General features: G+C 43.8%; 1 protein-coding gene across 2 annotated transcripts in view; it reads right to left on the minus strand.

Moving 5' to 3' along the window:
• Nucleotides 1-12,718, minus strand: part of LOC134610649 (baculoviral IAP repeat-containing protein 1-like) — an 87,968-nt gene that overhangs the window by 69,328 nt on the left and 5,922 nt on the right. For both annotated transcript variants that reach the window (XM_063453718.1, XM_063453719.1), the window contains exon 2: nucleotides 1,672-2,263. In XM_063453718.1, the coding sequence (XP_063309788.1) occupies nucleotides 1,672-2,263 (592 nt within the window). The remainder of the gene's footprint in view (nucleotides 1-1,671; nucleotides 2,264-12,718) is intronic.

Consider the following 12,718-nt stretch of genomic DNA (forward strand, 5'->3'; position numbering starts at 1 on the left):
ACACACACACTGCATCCACTGCACTAACATACACACTGCATTCACTACACTGACACACACACACTGCATTCACTACACTGACACACACTGCACTAACACACACACTGCATCCACTGCACTAACACACACACTGCATCCACTGCACTAACACACACACTGCATTAATTGCACTGACACACACACTGCATTCACTACACTGACACACACACTGCATTCACTACACTAACACACACTGCATTCACTACACTGACACACACTATGCATTCACTGCACTGACACACACTCTGCATTCATTACACTGACACACACTCTGCATTCACTACACTGACACACACTGCACTAACACACACACACACTGCATCCACTGCACTAACACACACACTGCATCCACTGCACTAACATACACACTGCATTCACTACACTGACACACACTCTGCATTCACTACACTGACACACACACTGCATTCACTACACTGACACACACACTGCATTCACTGCACTAACACTCACTGCACTAACACACACTGCATTCACTGCACTAACACACGCTGCATTCACTGCACTAACACACACTGCATTCATTACACTGACACACTCTGCATTCACTACATTGACACACACACTGCATTCACTGCACTGACACTCACTGCACTAACACACACTGCATTCATTGCACTAACACACACTGCATTCACTACACTGACACACACACACACTGCATTCACTGCACTAACACTCACTGCACTAACACACACTCTTCATCCACTACACTAACACACATACTGCATTCATTGGGGGGAGGGGGTGGCCCAGACCTTGTGCTTTGTCAGGGGCCCCAAAATTTCTGGTGGCGGCCCTGCAGCTAGTGCACTTCACCAAAAAAGAACTCCAAAGAGGCTCCTGTCCCACACAAGCATACGTTTAGGGGCCCAGTGACGGTATTGATGGGGAGGGTCTTGTTAAACAATTTGAATATTTTTTTTATACAGGCAACTAGGCCACCTGAAAGTAAAATCCCTCCTATATGCCATGAAAAAGATATTAGAAAATAGTTTTATGCCCCCCTTCCTCTTCCCTACCTTTTGCAGGGAAGGGGGCTTGAATCATTGTTTCATAGTGATCTGCTGGTTGTTGCTCACAGTCTGTACCTAAGTCTGTACCTTAAGTAGGTGCAGTACGTTAACCCCTCTGACTCCACTATGGCACTTTTCCTGTGAGCTAAAGATTTGCACTGGTAACCTGCTGCAATGCTTTGACTGTCCAGGAATTATTGGAATGCAAGGAAGGGTTAGCTCTGGTGTCTGTACCCCTGGTGGTGCAGACCACAAGCTCCTTTGCTCTCCAGGCGCTTGGGCACTCGGGGCCAGCTGAAGAAATCTTTTGATCTGCCCATCTGGCCCATTTAAGTCAGATAGCCTCGCGTGGCATGAAAAGGCACCCAACATGCCATGCATGGCACGCGTACTGTAGGTTGCCGACCTTTTGCCTACAAAATACAATTCCAGTCAGTAAAATTATTATTCAACAAAGAAAGATTGCTTAATCTTGAGAATGATTTAATTTGGTCTCATAAATTTTTTGTTATAGCAACTAAGTGACATTCAATATACAAAAATAAAAATAAATAAAAAAACTTGATAAAGAAATAGAATAGCACAATTGTGCCCTCACCTGTAAAGACAAATCCTGCCCTGGCCAGATCAGCAGGTCGAATCTTAGAATAGAAAGGCCAACGGGCAAAGGACAGTAACCTTGACTCCTCCGTCATGAAATTTTGTATATCTATCTGATTGATCTCTGGCTGCTGAACACGGACCTCATATTTAGGAATGTTACCAGTGTCTTTACCTTGTATAAACGCACAACTTGGATTGTATTTGATGTGCTTTTCATATGGAAATGTCTCCATGCTCGTTGTGCAAATAATAAGGCCACAGCAGAAGCACTGGATACTATGTTCCTCACCAGTGAAATAAAATCCAGCTCCGGCCATCTTCTTCGGACACCATGTGGATAGGTGTCTGTATGAGAAGAATGACTGGAGCCTCCTGACTTCACTTCTCATTCCAGCATTGTAACCTTTATTCCGTTTCCAGACCCTTTTCCGAATTTCAGCATTTATCTTATTTTCATTGACAGCCAGCTGCTGAAAATCTAAGTTTAAAAATAGAAGCTTTCTTTCCATCTCAACGGGATCAGCCTCGTCTATATCCATGAAATTCTCTGTCTGATTTCCAGTTTCAGGTTGCTTTACATCAGTTATCTACACAAGAGATAATTATAGATCACTTCATTTGAATTTCAAATTACTGTTCAGGTTAATCAGGCTAATTTAGATGATATTTGTTTGTTTCACATAACAGGGTCATTGTAAATTTAAATAACCCATAGAACGACAGGACATACAATAAAGCAACACAAAAAATATAATAATTTAAATAAAAACTAATCATCTGCAACAATATATTCTGAAAAAAATATACATTTCTAAACAAAGAAATTAACAGAAATAACAGAAAAAAAAATTATTAATATTATTAAGAACATAATAAAAAAAAATGTGTGCTCTATCGTGTCTATCATGTTACATATGTTGAGTGTATTGTAAAACTGTTTGTCTGTGAGAACTTCAATTAACCCCTTGAAAGCCGGCGGGCATTCTATGCCACCCTTAAGGAGCGGTCCTAAACACCGGTGGGCGGCATAGAACGTCCTCGCCGTCCTTGCAGCCCATGTGTGCGCCACCATGTGTCCACTGCAGATTGCGGTTGGTGGATCTGTCTGTCAATCCAGGCAGTCCCCTGTGACCAATGACCGTGATTTGCAGCATGTTATCGCAGTGACAGCCAGGCACTGCGATCACTGTTACAATGTGTCAGCCAATGATTTGTAATATTGTCTGACACATTCCCTCTGCCCCTCTCCTTAACCTCACTTTGATCTGAGAGAGACAGAGAGATCTTTGATAGTTACTGTGTGAAAAGTTTTTAAACGTTTTACAAATCAAATTTGTTTAACCCTTTCAGTGCTGATCACAGCATTAACACTGTTATCAGCCTGATTAAAGGCATTTAGTATTTTTGTATTTGTTTTATACCTTAATTCACTGGTGGTCCGGTGGGCTCCCTGGTGGTCTGGTGGCCATAATATCCGGTCTGCAGCTCCGATTGATTGATCAGAGCTTGCGAGACACATGGTCTGCAGCTCTGCACATTGCGGAGCTGCAGACCGGTGTCTGCGATGGGCACAGGAGGGGCATCACACCCGGCGGCATATCGAGCAAGCCTCCGGGCCCCCTCCTGGTGTCGGGTCCTCAGTCAGTGACCCAGGATCCGACACAGTCTGCCCCGGGAACCCCCCTAGTGAGTAACACCCGGGGCGGACCACCCCCCTTAGTACGCCACTGTGTCAGTATGTCTGTCAATATATGTATTTCTGTGTGTGTCAGTATGTCTATCCGTGTATGTATCTGTGTGTGTCAGTATTGTATGTGTCAGTATGTCTGTCAGTGTCTGTATCTGCATGTGTATCAGTGTGTACTTGTGTGTCTGAGTATCTGCACGTGTGTCAAGTTGTGTATCTCTGTTTGTATTTGTGTATCACAGTGTGTGTGTGGCAGTGTATGCATATATGTGCATATATCTCAGCATTCAAACTCCAACATTACACACAAATAAACCTCTACATCCAAACTTCAACACTACATGCATACACACTCCTGCATTGAAATGTCAACACTACATACAAACACATCTTTATGTTAAACACCATTCCATGTTCCATTTCTCTATGATCTATGATCCACTTCTAATGCTCACATCCCCATTGAAGCTTTCAGTGCTGGATAGGGGCCATTACAGGCACTCTAAATGGTCGGCCCCAATACGCAGCAAACTGTGATGCACTTTGTGTTCTGACACCTTTCTATCATGGCCAACATTAAGTTTTTGTCACAGCACCCGTTCGGCACCCATTCTGCTGCCGCGTTCCCAATCCCAATCGGTGTGATCTTATGGAAAGGAGGGAGACTTTTAGTTAAACAGCATGCAGCCCATCATACTGCTGCTGCAGTGCCCAACTAGTCCATCAACATTAAGGACGAAGTTCCATGGTGTTATATAGCCCCGCCCTGATCACGTCATAATTGACGTAAGCATACGTGCATCATCACGTCATCAACGCGCACGCAAGTTTCGGGGTCAAAGAGCCCATCACAACCATTTAGAAATGTTTTCATGTTATGTAAAACCTAATGTGCCTATATTCAGTTGTGGTTTCCACTTGCTGGCTTTTAGAGAGTGTGTTCTTGTTTATCTGTTTTTTGATCTTGCCTTGTTCCTGACTATCCCTAATTGTAGTATCCTTGGTTTTGTCTATTTGTTCTTATATATGTCTGTGTCCCTGACCTCAGCTTGTTACTGACTATTCTTTGTATGTTAAATCTGACCATTCTAAGGTCCGGTAATATACTATATCTATTTTAGTGGTTTTTTTTGTGTGTTTCTGAATTTTGCATATTGGGCCACTATATCGTCCTGACCTTTTTTTCACAAATTTGAACTACAGTAGCTTTTCTGTGTGATCGGCCCTGAGTTTGCCTTCGCTCCCCATGCGCATCAATGAGCCTTGGGCACCCATGATTCTGACAGTGTATTACGAGTTGTCCTTCCTTGCAATACTTCTGGTAGGTACTAACCACTGCATACTGGGAAGACCCCACAAGACTTGCTAATTTGAAGATTCTTTGTCCCAGTTGCCTAGCCATCATTATTTGGCTCTTGTCAAAGTCACTCAGATCTTTTTGCTTGCACATTTTTTTCTGCTTCCAACACATAAAATTCAAAAAAATGACTGCTGCCTAATATATCCCACCCCTTAACAGGTTCCATTGTAATGATATCATTTTATATGTGGATATATTTTGTATAAGTCAACACAGCATAAAATGATCACACAGTGTGACTAAATCCCAATATGTTCCATATAAGTTAGGTGTGTTTACATGGGCGCTGTGATGTCTCTATGCCTTTTTGTACCCAGACTGGCCATTGGGCAGACTGTGCAAATGCTCGATGGACCGCGCCGCCCATGCTGAGACAGCCTTGTTGTCTGCCTTCAAAGGCTGGTGACGGGATCAAAGATCTCCCTCACTGGCCACCTGGTACTTAGTTGCGGAGCGGAGTGACCGAGAGGCTGAACTCTAGCCTGCTTCCAGATGAGCTGCAGGCCAAAGTCACTCACCATCACAGGACCATAGGGTTTGCAATATCCCACCTTCGTGGCAAGAGGTAAGAAAGGAGCTGTAATATATATTTTTTTGTTTTTTCTTATTTAACAAATATATTTGTTCTCTTATCCCTCTCCCCCTCCCCCAACACACACAATATTATTATTATTATTTTATTATTTATATAGCGCCAGCAAATTCCATAGCGCTGTACAATGCTACACCCCTCACACATTACAACCCTACACACACTGAACTAATCACACACACTGCAACCCCAATGTCCTGCACCCCTACACACACAGCATCCCTCACACAAACAGCACCTCTCACACTGTTATGTACTCTGTTACATATTTGACAGAAGGAGCCCAGGTAGCAGGAATGAGCCAAAGTGAGGTACCGCAGGAATAAAGAAACTCGTAGTCTGGGAAAGCCAGTGGGCAGGACAGGATAGCACAGGTTCACGGATGATTAGACTAGCGGAGGGTCAAATACCAGATAAATCAGACATGGCAGGTTTAGACGTATTGAAGTTAACACCATAGCGAGCACAATTTAACTGAGCACTGGAGACATGTTGGGATGAGGTTTTATAGGAGAGAGATTTACTCCTCTCTCATTAGTTAATGGGTATTTGCCTATTAGGTTCTCTCCCCTTTAAGAGGTTGACTAGGTGTACGCACACCCGTGACAGCCTGGACTGTGGAGTGATTGTGGGCCATGGCGAGATGCGAAGAGCCACGGTGCCACTGTAATTCAAGATTCAGATGTCTGCTTTCCTCCCTCGGTGGTAAACATGTCAGAGGGTCGGGTGTGCGCTGAGGAGGGATCGTGTCAGCCGCGAGAAGAGATGCGGCGAGGGAGTCACAGGTGAGTGCTCTGACACACACACACAACACTCCTAACACATATTAGATCTCCTATAGACATTACATCCCTTATACACACACTGCACCACCTACACACACACACTACATCCCTTATAAACATTCTGGATCCCGTATGCACACAGTAGATCCCCTGAACACAAACGCTATATTCTCTAAACACACACTCTCTCCAACCCATACACAAACAATGTCACCAACACAAACATACACTAAAGCCCCTATGCAAACAATCTCTGCATCCTCTATACGCACACTGTACCCCCTATACACACACTCTCTACAGCAGGGCCGGACAGGGAAGAAAATTCGGCCCGGGCATTTTTTAATCACAGCGGCCCACTAAGAAGGGGGCGGGGCAGAGAGGGTGTGTGTTTTGTCATCACTAATGACAGACACGCCCCCTCTCAAAGTGAGCATGTTGGTTCAATGCTCTTCCAGGGCAGACCATACGCAGAACTCTGCTAAAGAGCTCTAGCATGAGAAAAAAGCCCTGCATTTGTTCTGCACAGCGCAAGCAAATTTAATAACATGCTTGCACTGTGTTTCCTTGCAACTTGTCTCTGGTGTCTCTATAAATGGATACCAGGAGACAAAAAATGCCAGGAAAGAGTATTGTGCATGTGTTTGGAGCCTGCTTGTGGTATTACGTGTGTGTAGAGTGAGCTGATTGTGGTGTGGTATTGTGTAATAAGGTCGGTTTTAGTCATGTTGTGTTTGTGGTGTAATGTAATGCATATGTGGCTAGGGACTGTAGAGAATGTGTGTATAGGGGAATGTAGCAAGTGTGTGCATACAGGCTATAGTGTGTGTGTGTATAGGTGATGTAGTGTTTGTAGAGAGTGTGTGTTTAGGTATGTAGTATGTGTTTGCTTACAAGGAATCTGGTGTGTGTATAGGTGGATCCAGAGTGTGTGTGTGTATATATATATATATATATATATATATATATATATATATATACACTGCGTGCAGAATTATTAGGCAAATTAGTATTTTGACCACATCATCCTCTTTATGCATGTTGTCTTACTCCAAGCTGTATAGGCTCGAAAGCCTACTACCAATTAAGCATATTAGGTGATGTGCATCTCTGTAATGAGAAGGGGTATGGTCTAATGACATCAACACCCTATATCAGGTGTGCATAATTATTAGGCAACCTCCTTTCCTTTGGCAAAATGGGTCAAAAGAAGAACTTGACAGGCTCAGAAAAGTTAAAAATAGTGAGATATCTTGCAGAGGGATGCAGCACTCTTAAAATTGCAAAGCTTCTGAAGCGTGATCATCGAACAATCAAGCGTTTCATTCAAAATAGTCAACAGGGTCGCAAGAAGCGTGTGGAGAAACCAAGGCGCAAAATAACTGCCCATGAACTGAGAAAAGTCAAGCGTGCAGCTGCCAAGATGCCACTTGCCACCAGTTTGGCCATATTTCAGAGCTGCAACATCACTGGAGTGCCCGAAAGCACAAGGTGTGCAATACTCAGAGACATGGCCAAGGTAAGAAAGGCTGAAAGACGACCACCACTGAACAAGACACACAAGCTGAAACGTCAAGACTGGGCCAAGAAATATCTCAAGACTGATTTTTCTAAGGTTTTATGGACTGATGAAATGAGAGTGAGTCTTGATGGGCCAGATGGATGGATTTGTAAAGGGCAGAGAGCTCAAGTCTGACTCAGGCGCCAGCAAGGTGGAGGTGGAGTACTGGTTTGGGCTGGTATCATCAAAGATGAGCTTGTGGGGCCTTTTCGGGTTGAGGATGGAGTCAAGCTCAACTCCCAGTTTCTGGAAGACACCTTCTTCAAGCAGTGGTACAGGAAGAAGTCTGCATCCTTCAAGAAAAACATGATTTTCATGCAGGACAATGCTCCATCACACGCGTCCAAGTACTCCACAGCGTGGCTGGCAAGAAAGGGTATAAAAGAAGAAAATCTAATGACATGGCCTCCTTGTTCACCTGATCTGAACCCCATTGAGAACCTGTGGTCCATCATCAAATGTGAGATTTACAAGGAGGGAAAACAGTACACCTCTCTGAACAGTGTCTGGGAGGCTGTGGTTGCTGCTGCACGCAATGTTGATGGTGAACAGATCAAAACACTGACAGAATCCATGGATGGCAGGCTTTTGAGTGTCCTTGCAAAGAAAGGTGGCTATATTGGTCACTGATTTGTTTTTGTTATGTTTTTGAATGTCAGAAATGTATATTTGTGAATGTTAAGATGTTATATTGGTTTCACTGGTAAAAATAAATAATTGAAATGGGTATATATTTGTTTTTTGTTAAGTTGCCTAATAATTATGAACAGTAATAGTCACCTGCACACACAGATATCCCCCTAAAATAGCTATAACTAAAAACAAACTAAAAACTACTTCCAAAAATATTCAGCTTTGATATTAATGAGTTTTTTGGGTTCATTGAGAACATGGTTGTTGTTCAATAATAAAATTAATCCTCAAAATTACAACTTGCCTAATAATTCTGCACTCCCTGTATATGTATAGGAGTCTAGTGTGTGTTTGAAGGACCCAGAATGTGTATAGGAGATCTAGTGAGTGTGCGTATATAACGGATTCAGAGTGTATATAGGGATCTAGTGTGTGTATGTGTGTAGATGATCCAGAGTTGGGTAAAGGATGTAGTGTGTGTCTGGAATGTAATGTGTTTAGGGGTGCAGTATGTGTGTGAGGGGTGCTGTGTGTGTGAGGGGTGCTATATTATATAAATATGTTTGGAGTATTGTATATGTGTGTGATGCAGTGTATCGGGGGAGGGGGGTTGTGTGTGTATGTGAGGGGTGCAGTATGTGTGTGTGAGGTGTGATGTGTGTGAGGTGTGATGTGTGTGTGAGGGTGCTGTGTGTGAGGGTGCTGTGTGTGAGGGTGCTGTGTGTGAGAGTGCTGTGTGTGAGAGTGCTGTGTGATGTGTGTGTGTGGGTGCAGTGTATGATGTGTGTGTGGGTGCTGTGTATGATGTGTGTGAGAGTGTTTTGTGTGATGTGTGTGAGAGTGTTGTGTGTGAGTGCTGAGTGTGATAGTGCTCTGTATGATGTGTGTGAGTGCTGAGTGTGATGTGTGAGAGTGCTGAGTGTGATGTGTGAGAGTGCTAAGTGTGATGTGTGTGAGTGCTAAGTGTGATGTGTGTGAGTGCTGAGTGTGATGTGTGAGAGTGTCAGGGATCGTGTCAGCCGCGAGAAGAGATGCGGCGAGGGAGTCACAGGTGAGTGCTCTGACACACACACACAACACTCCTAACACATATTAGATCTCCTATAGACATTACATCCCTTATACACACACTGCACCACCTACACACACACACTACATCCCTTATAAACATTCTGGATCCCGTATGCACACAGTAGATCCCCTGAACACAAACGCTATATTCTCTAAACACACACTCTCTCCAACCCATACACAAACAATGTCACCAACACAAACATACACTAAAGCCCCTATGCAAACAATCTCTGCATCCTCTATACGCACACTGTACCCCCTATACACACACTCTCTACAGCAGGGCCGGACTGGGAAGAAAATTCGGCCCGGGCATTTTTTAATCACAGCGGCCCACTAAGAAGGGGGCGGGGCAGAGAGGGTGTGTGTTTTGTCATCACTAATGACAGACACGCCCCCTCTCAAAGTGAGCATGTTGGTTCAATGCTCTTCCAGGGCAGACCATACGCAGAACTCTGCTAAAGAGCTCTAGCATGAGAAAAAAGCCCTGCATTTGTTCTGCACAGCGCAAGCAAATTTAATAACATGCTTGCACTGTGTTTCCTTGCAACTTGTCTCTGGTGCCTCTATAAATGGATACCAGGAGACAAAAATGCCAGGAAAGAGTATTGTGCATGTGTTTGGAGCCTGCTTGTGGTATTACGTGTGTGTAGAGTGAGCTGATTGTGGTGTGGTATTGTGTATTAAGGTCGGTTTTAGTCATGTTGTGTTTGTGGTGTAATGTAATGCATATGTGGCTAGGGACTGTAGAGAATGTGTGTATAGGGGAATGTAGCAAGTGTGTGCATACAGGCTATAGTGTGTGTGTGTATAGGTGATGTAGTGTTTGTAGAGAGTGTGTGTTTAGGTATGTAGTATGTGTTTGCTTACAAGGAATCTGGTGTGTGTATAGGTGGATCCAGAGTGTGTGTGTGTATATATATATATATATATATATATATATATGTATAGGAGTCTAGTGTGTGTTTGAAGGACCCAGAGTGTGTATAGGAGATCTAGTGAGTGTGCGTATATAACGGATTCAGAGTGTATATAGGGATCTAGTGTGTGTATGTGTGTAGATGATCCAGAGTTGGGTAAAGGATGTAGTGTGTGTCTGGAATGTAATGTGTTTAGGGGTGCAGTATGTGTGTGAGGGGTGCTGTGTGTGTGAGGGGTGCTATATTATATAAATATGTTTGGAGTATTGTATATGTGTGTGATGCAGTGTATCGGGGGAGGGGGGTTGTGTGTGTATGTGAGGGGTGCAGTATGTGTGTGTGAGGTGTGATGTGTGTGAGGTGTGATGTGTGTGTGAGGGTGCTGTGTGTGAGGGTGCTGTGTGTGAGAGTGCTGTGTGTGAGAGTGCTGTGTGATGTGTGTGTGTGGGTGCAGTGTATGATGTGTGTGTGGGTGCTGTGTATGATGTGTGTGAGAGTGTTTTGTGTGATGTGTGTGAGAGTGTTGTGTGTGAGTGCTGAGTGTGATAGTGCTCTGTATGATGTGTGTGAGTGCTGAGTGTGATGTGTGAGAGTGCTGAGTGTGATGTGTGAGAGTGCTATGTGTGATGTGTGTGAGTGCTAAGTGTGATGTGTGAGAGTGCTGAGTGTGATGTGTGAGAGTGCTGAGTGTGATGTGTGAGAGTGCTAAGTGTGATGTGTGTGAGTGCTAAGTGTGATGTGTGTGAGTGCTGAGTGTGATGTGTGTGAGTGCTGAGTGTGATAGTGTTGTGAGTGCTGAGTGTGATAGTGTTGTGTGTGAGAGTGCTGAGTGTGAGAGTACTGAGTGTGAGAGTGCTGAGTGTGAGTGATGTGGTGTGTGAGTGTGCTGTGTGTGAGTGATGTGTGTGAGAGTGCTGAGTGTGATGTGTGTGAGAGTACTGTGTGTAAATGTTGTGTGGGTAAATAAACAAATAAAAAACTAAGGGGTGTAAATAAACAAATAATAAAGCCGGGGGGTGGGGGGGGGCGGGTAAATAAACAAATAATTAAACTAAGGGGGGGTAAATAAACAAATAATACAACTAAGGGGGGGGTAAATAAACAAATAATAAAACTAAGGGGGTAAATAAACAAAAAAAAAACTGGGGGGTAAATAAACAAATAAAAAAAACTAGGGGGGTAAATAAACAAATAATAAAACTATGGGGGGTAAATAAAATTAAAAAAAACTAGGGGGTAAATAAACAAATAATAAAACTAAGGGGGGTAAATAAAATAAAAAACTAAGGGGGGGTAAACAAACAAATAAAAAACTAAGGGGGGTAAATAAAACTAAGGGGGGTAACTAAGGGGGGTAAATAGAGCTCCGCTGGGTCCTCTCCCTTCCTCCCCAGCAGCAGGTCTTTTTAAGTGGGCCGGTGAGGGAGATCTCTGATCTCCTCACCGGCCCGCCATGGCACACAGCGGGGCCGGCGCTCGAATAGTGCCGGCCCTGCATAGACCGGCAGGGGAGATCATGGGACCTTCCCCTGCCGGCCTCGGCCCCTGGCCACCGCGGCCCACCGGGCATTTGCCCGGTGTGCCCGATGGCCAGTCCGGGCCTGCTCTACAGCCCCTAGCCACACATATTACACCACAAATACAACCTATTTACACAAAACCATACACCACAATCACTGCACTTTACATACATGCAATCCCACATGCAGCCTCCATACACATGTACAATAAGCTCTATTGGCCCTTTTGTTCTCTTATGAAGACACCAGATATATGTTACAAGCAAACACAGAGCAAGCGGGTAATTACATTTGCTTACACTGCGTAGAACAAATAAAGAGTCTTTTTCTCACGTGAGAGCTCTTCAGCATGGCTCTGCGCATGGTCTGCCCTGGAAGGACTTTGAATCAACATGCTTACTTCGAGAGGGGTCAAGCTTGTCACTGGTGATGACAAAACACCCCGCTCTCAGGCCACGCCCCCTACGCACTGGGACGCTGTGATTAAAAAATGCCTGGGTGAAATTTTTTCCATAGTCCAGCCCTGTTCGGGCCTTCATCATCACCACTTCAGGTTTACATTTTTATTAATTTTTTTTTACATTTTGTACAATAAAAGTTCTAGTATACCAATTTTGTGTTGAGTTACATTTGTCAAACTATTTGAGTGCAAAGCAAAGTTATACTAAAGTGACCATGAACCAGAAACTATGTGACAAACACTCTCAGGTTGCTGAAGTACCTGCAGTTGTTAAATATGCTACGTTCATGTATGCATGCACATATTTACATATACACACCGTCTTGGGAGATGTCAGTAACTTATCTAGTCACAACAATATCTTACTAGTCAGGAAGTGGTAAATAAAAAAAAGCAAAAGAGATATATGATACCAGCATTATTGAGAAGACTCCTGCCCCATCAATAAAC

The sequence above is a fragment of the Pelobates fuscus genome, chromosome 5 (assembly GCF_036172605.1).
Source record: "Pelobates fuscus isolate aPelFus1 chromosome 5, aPelFus1.pri, whole genome shotgun sequence".
Lineage (NCBI taxonomy): Eukaryota > Metazoa > Chordata > Amphibia > Anura > Pelobatidae > Pelobates > Pelobates fuscus.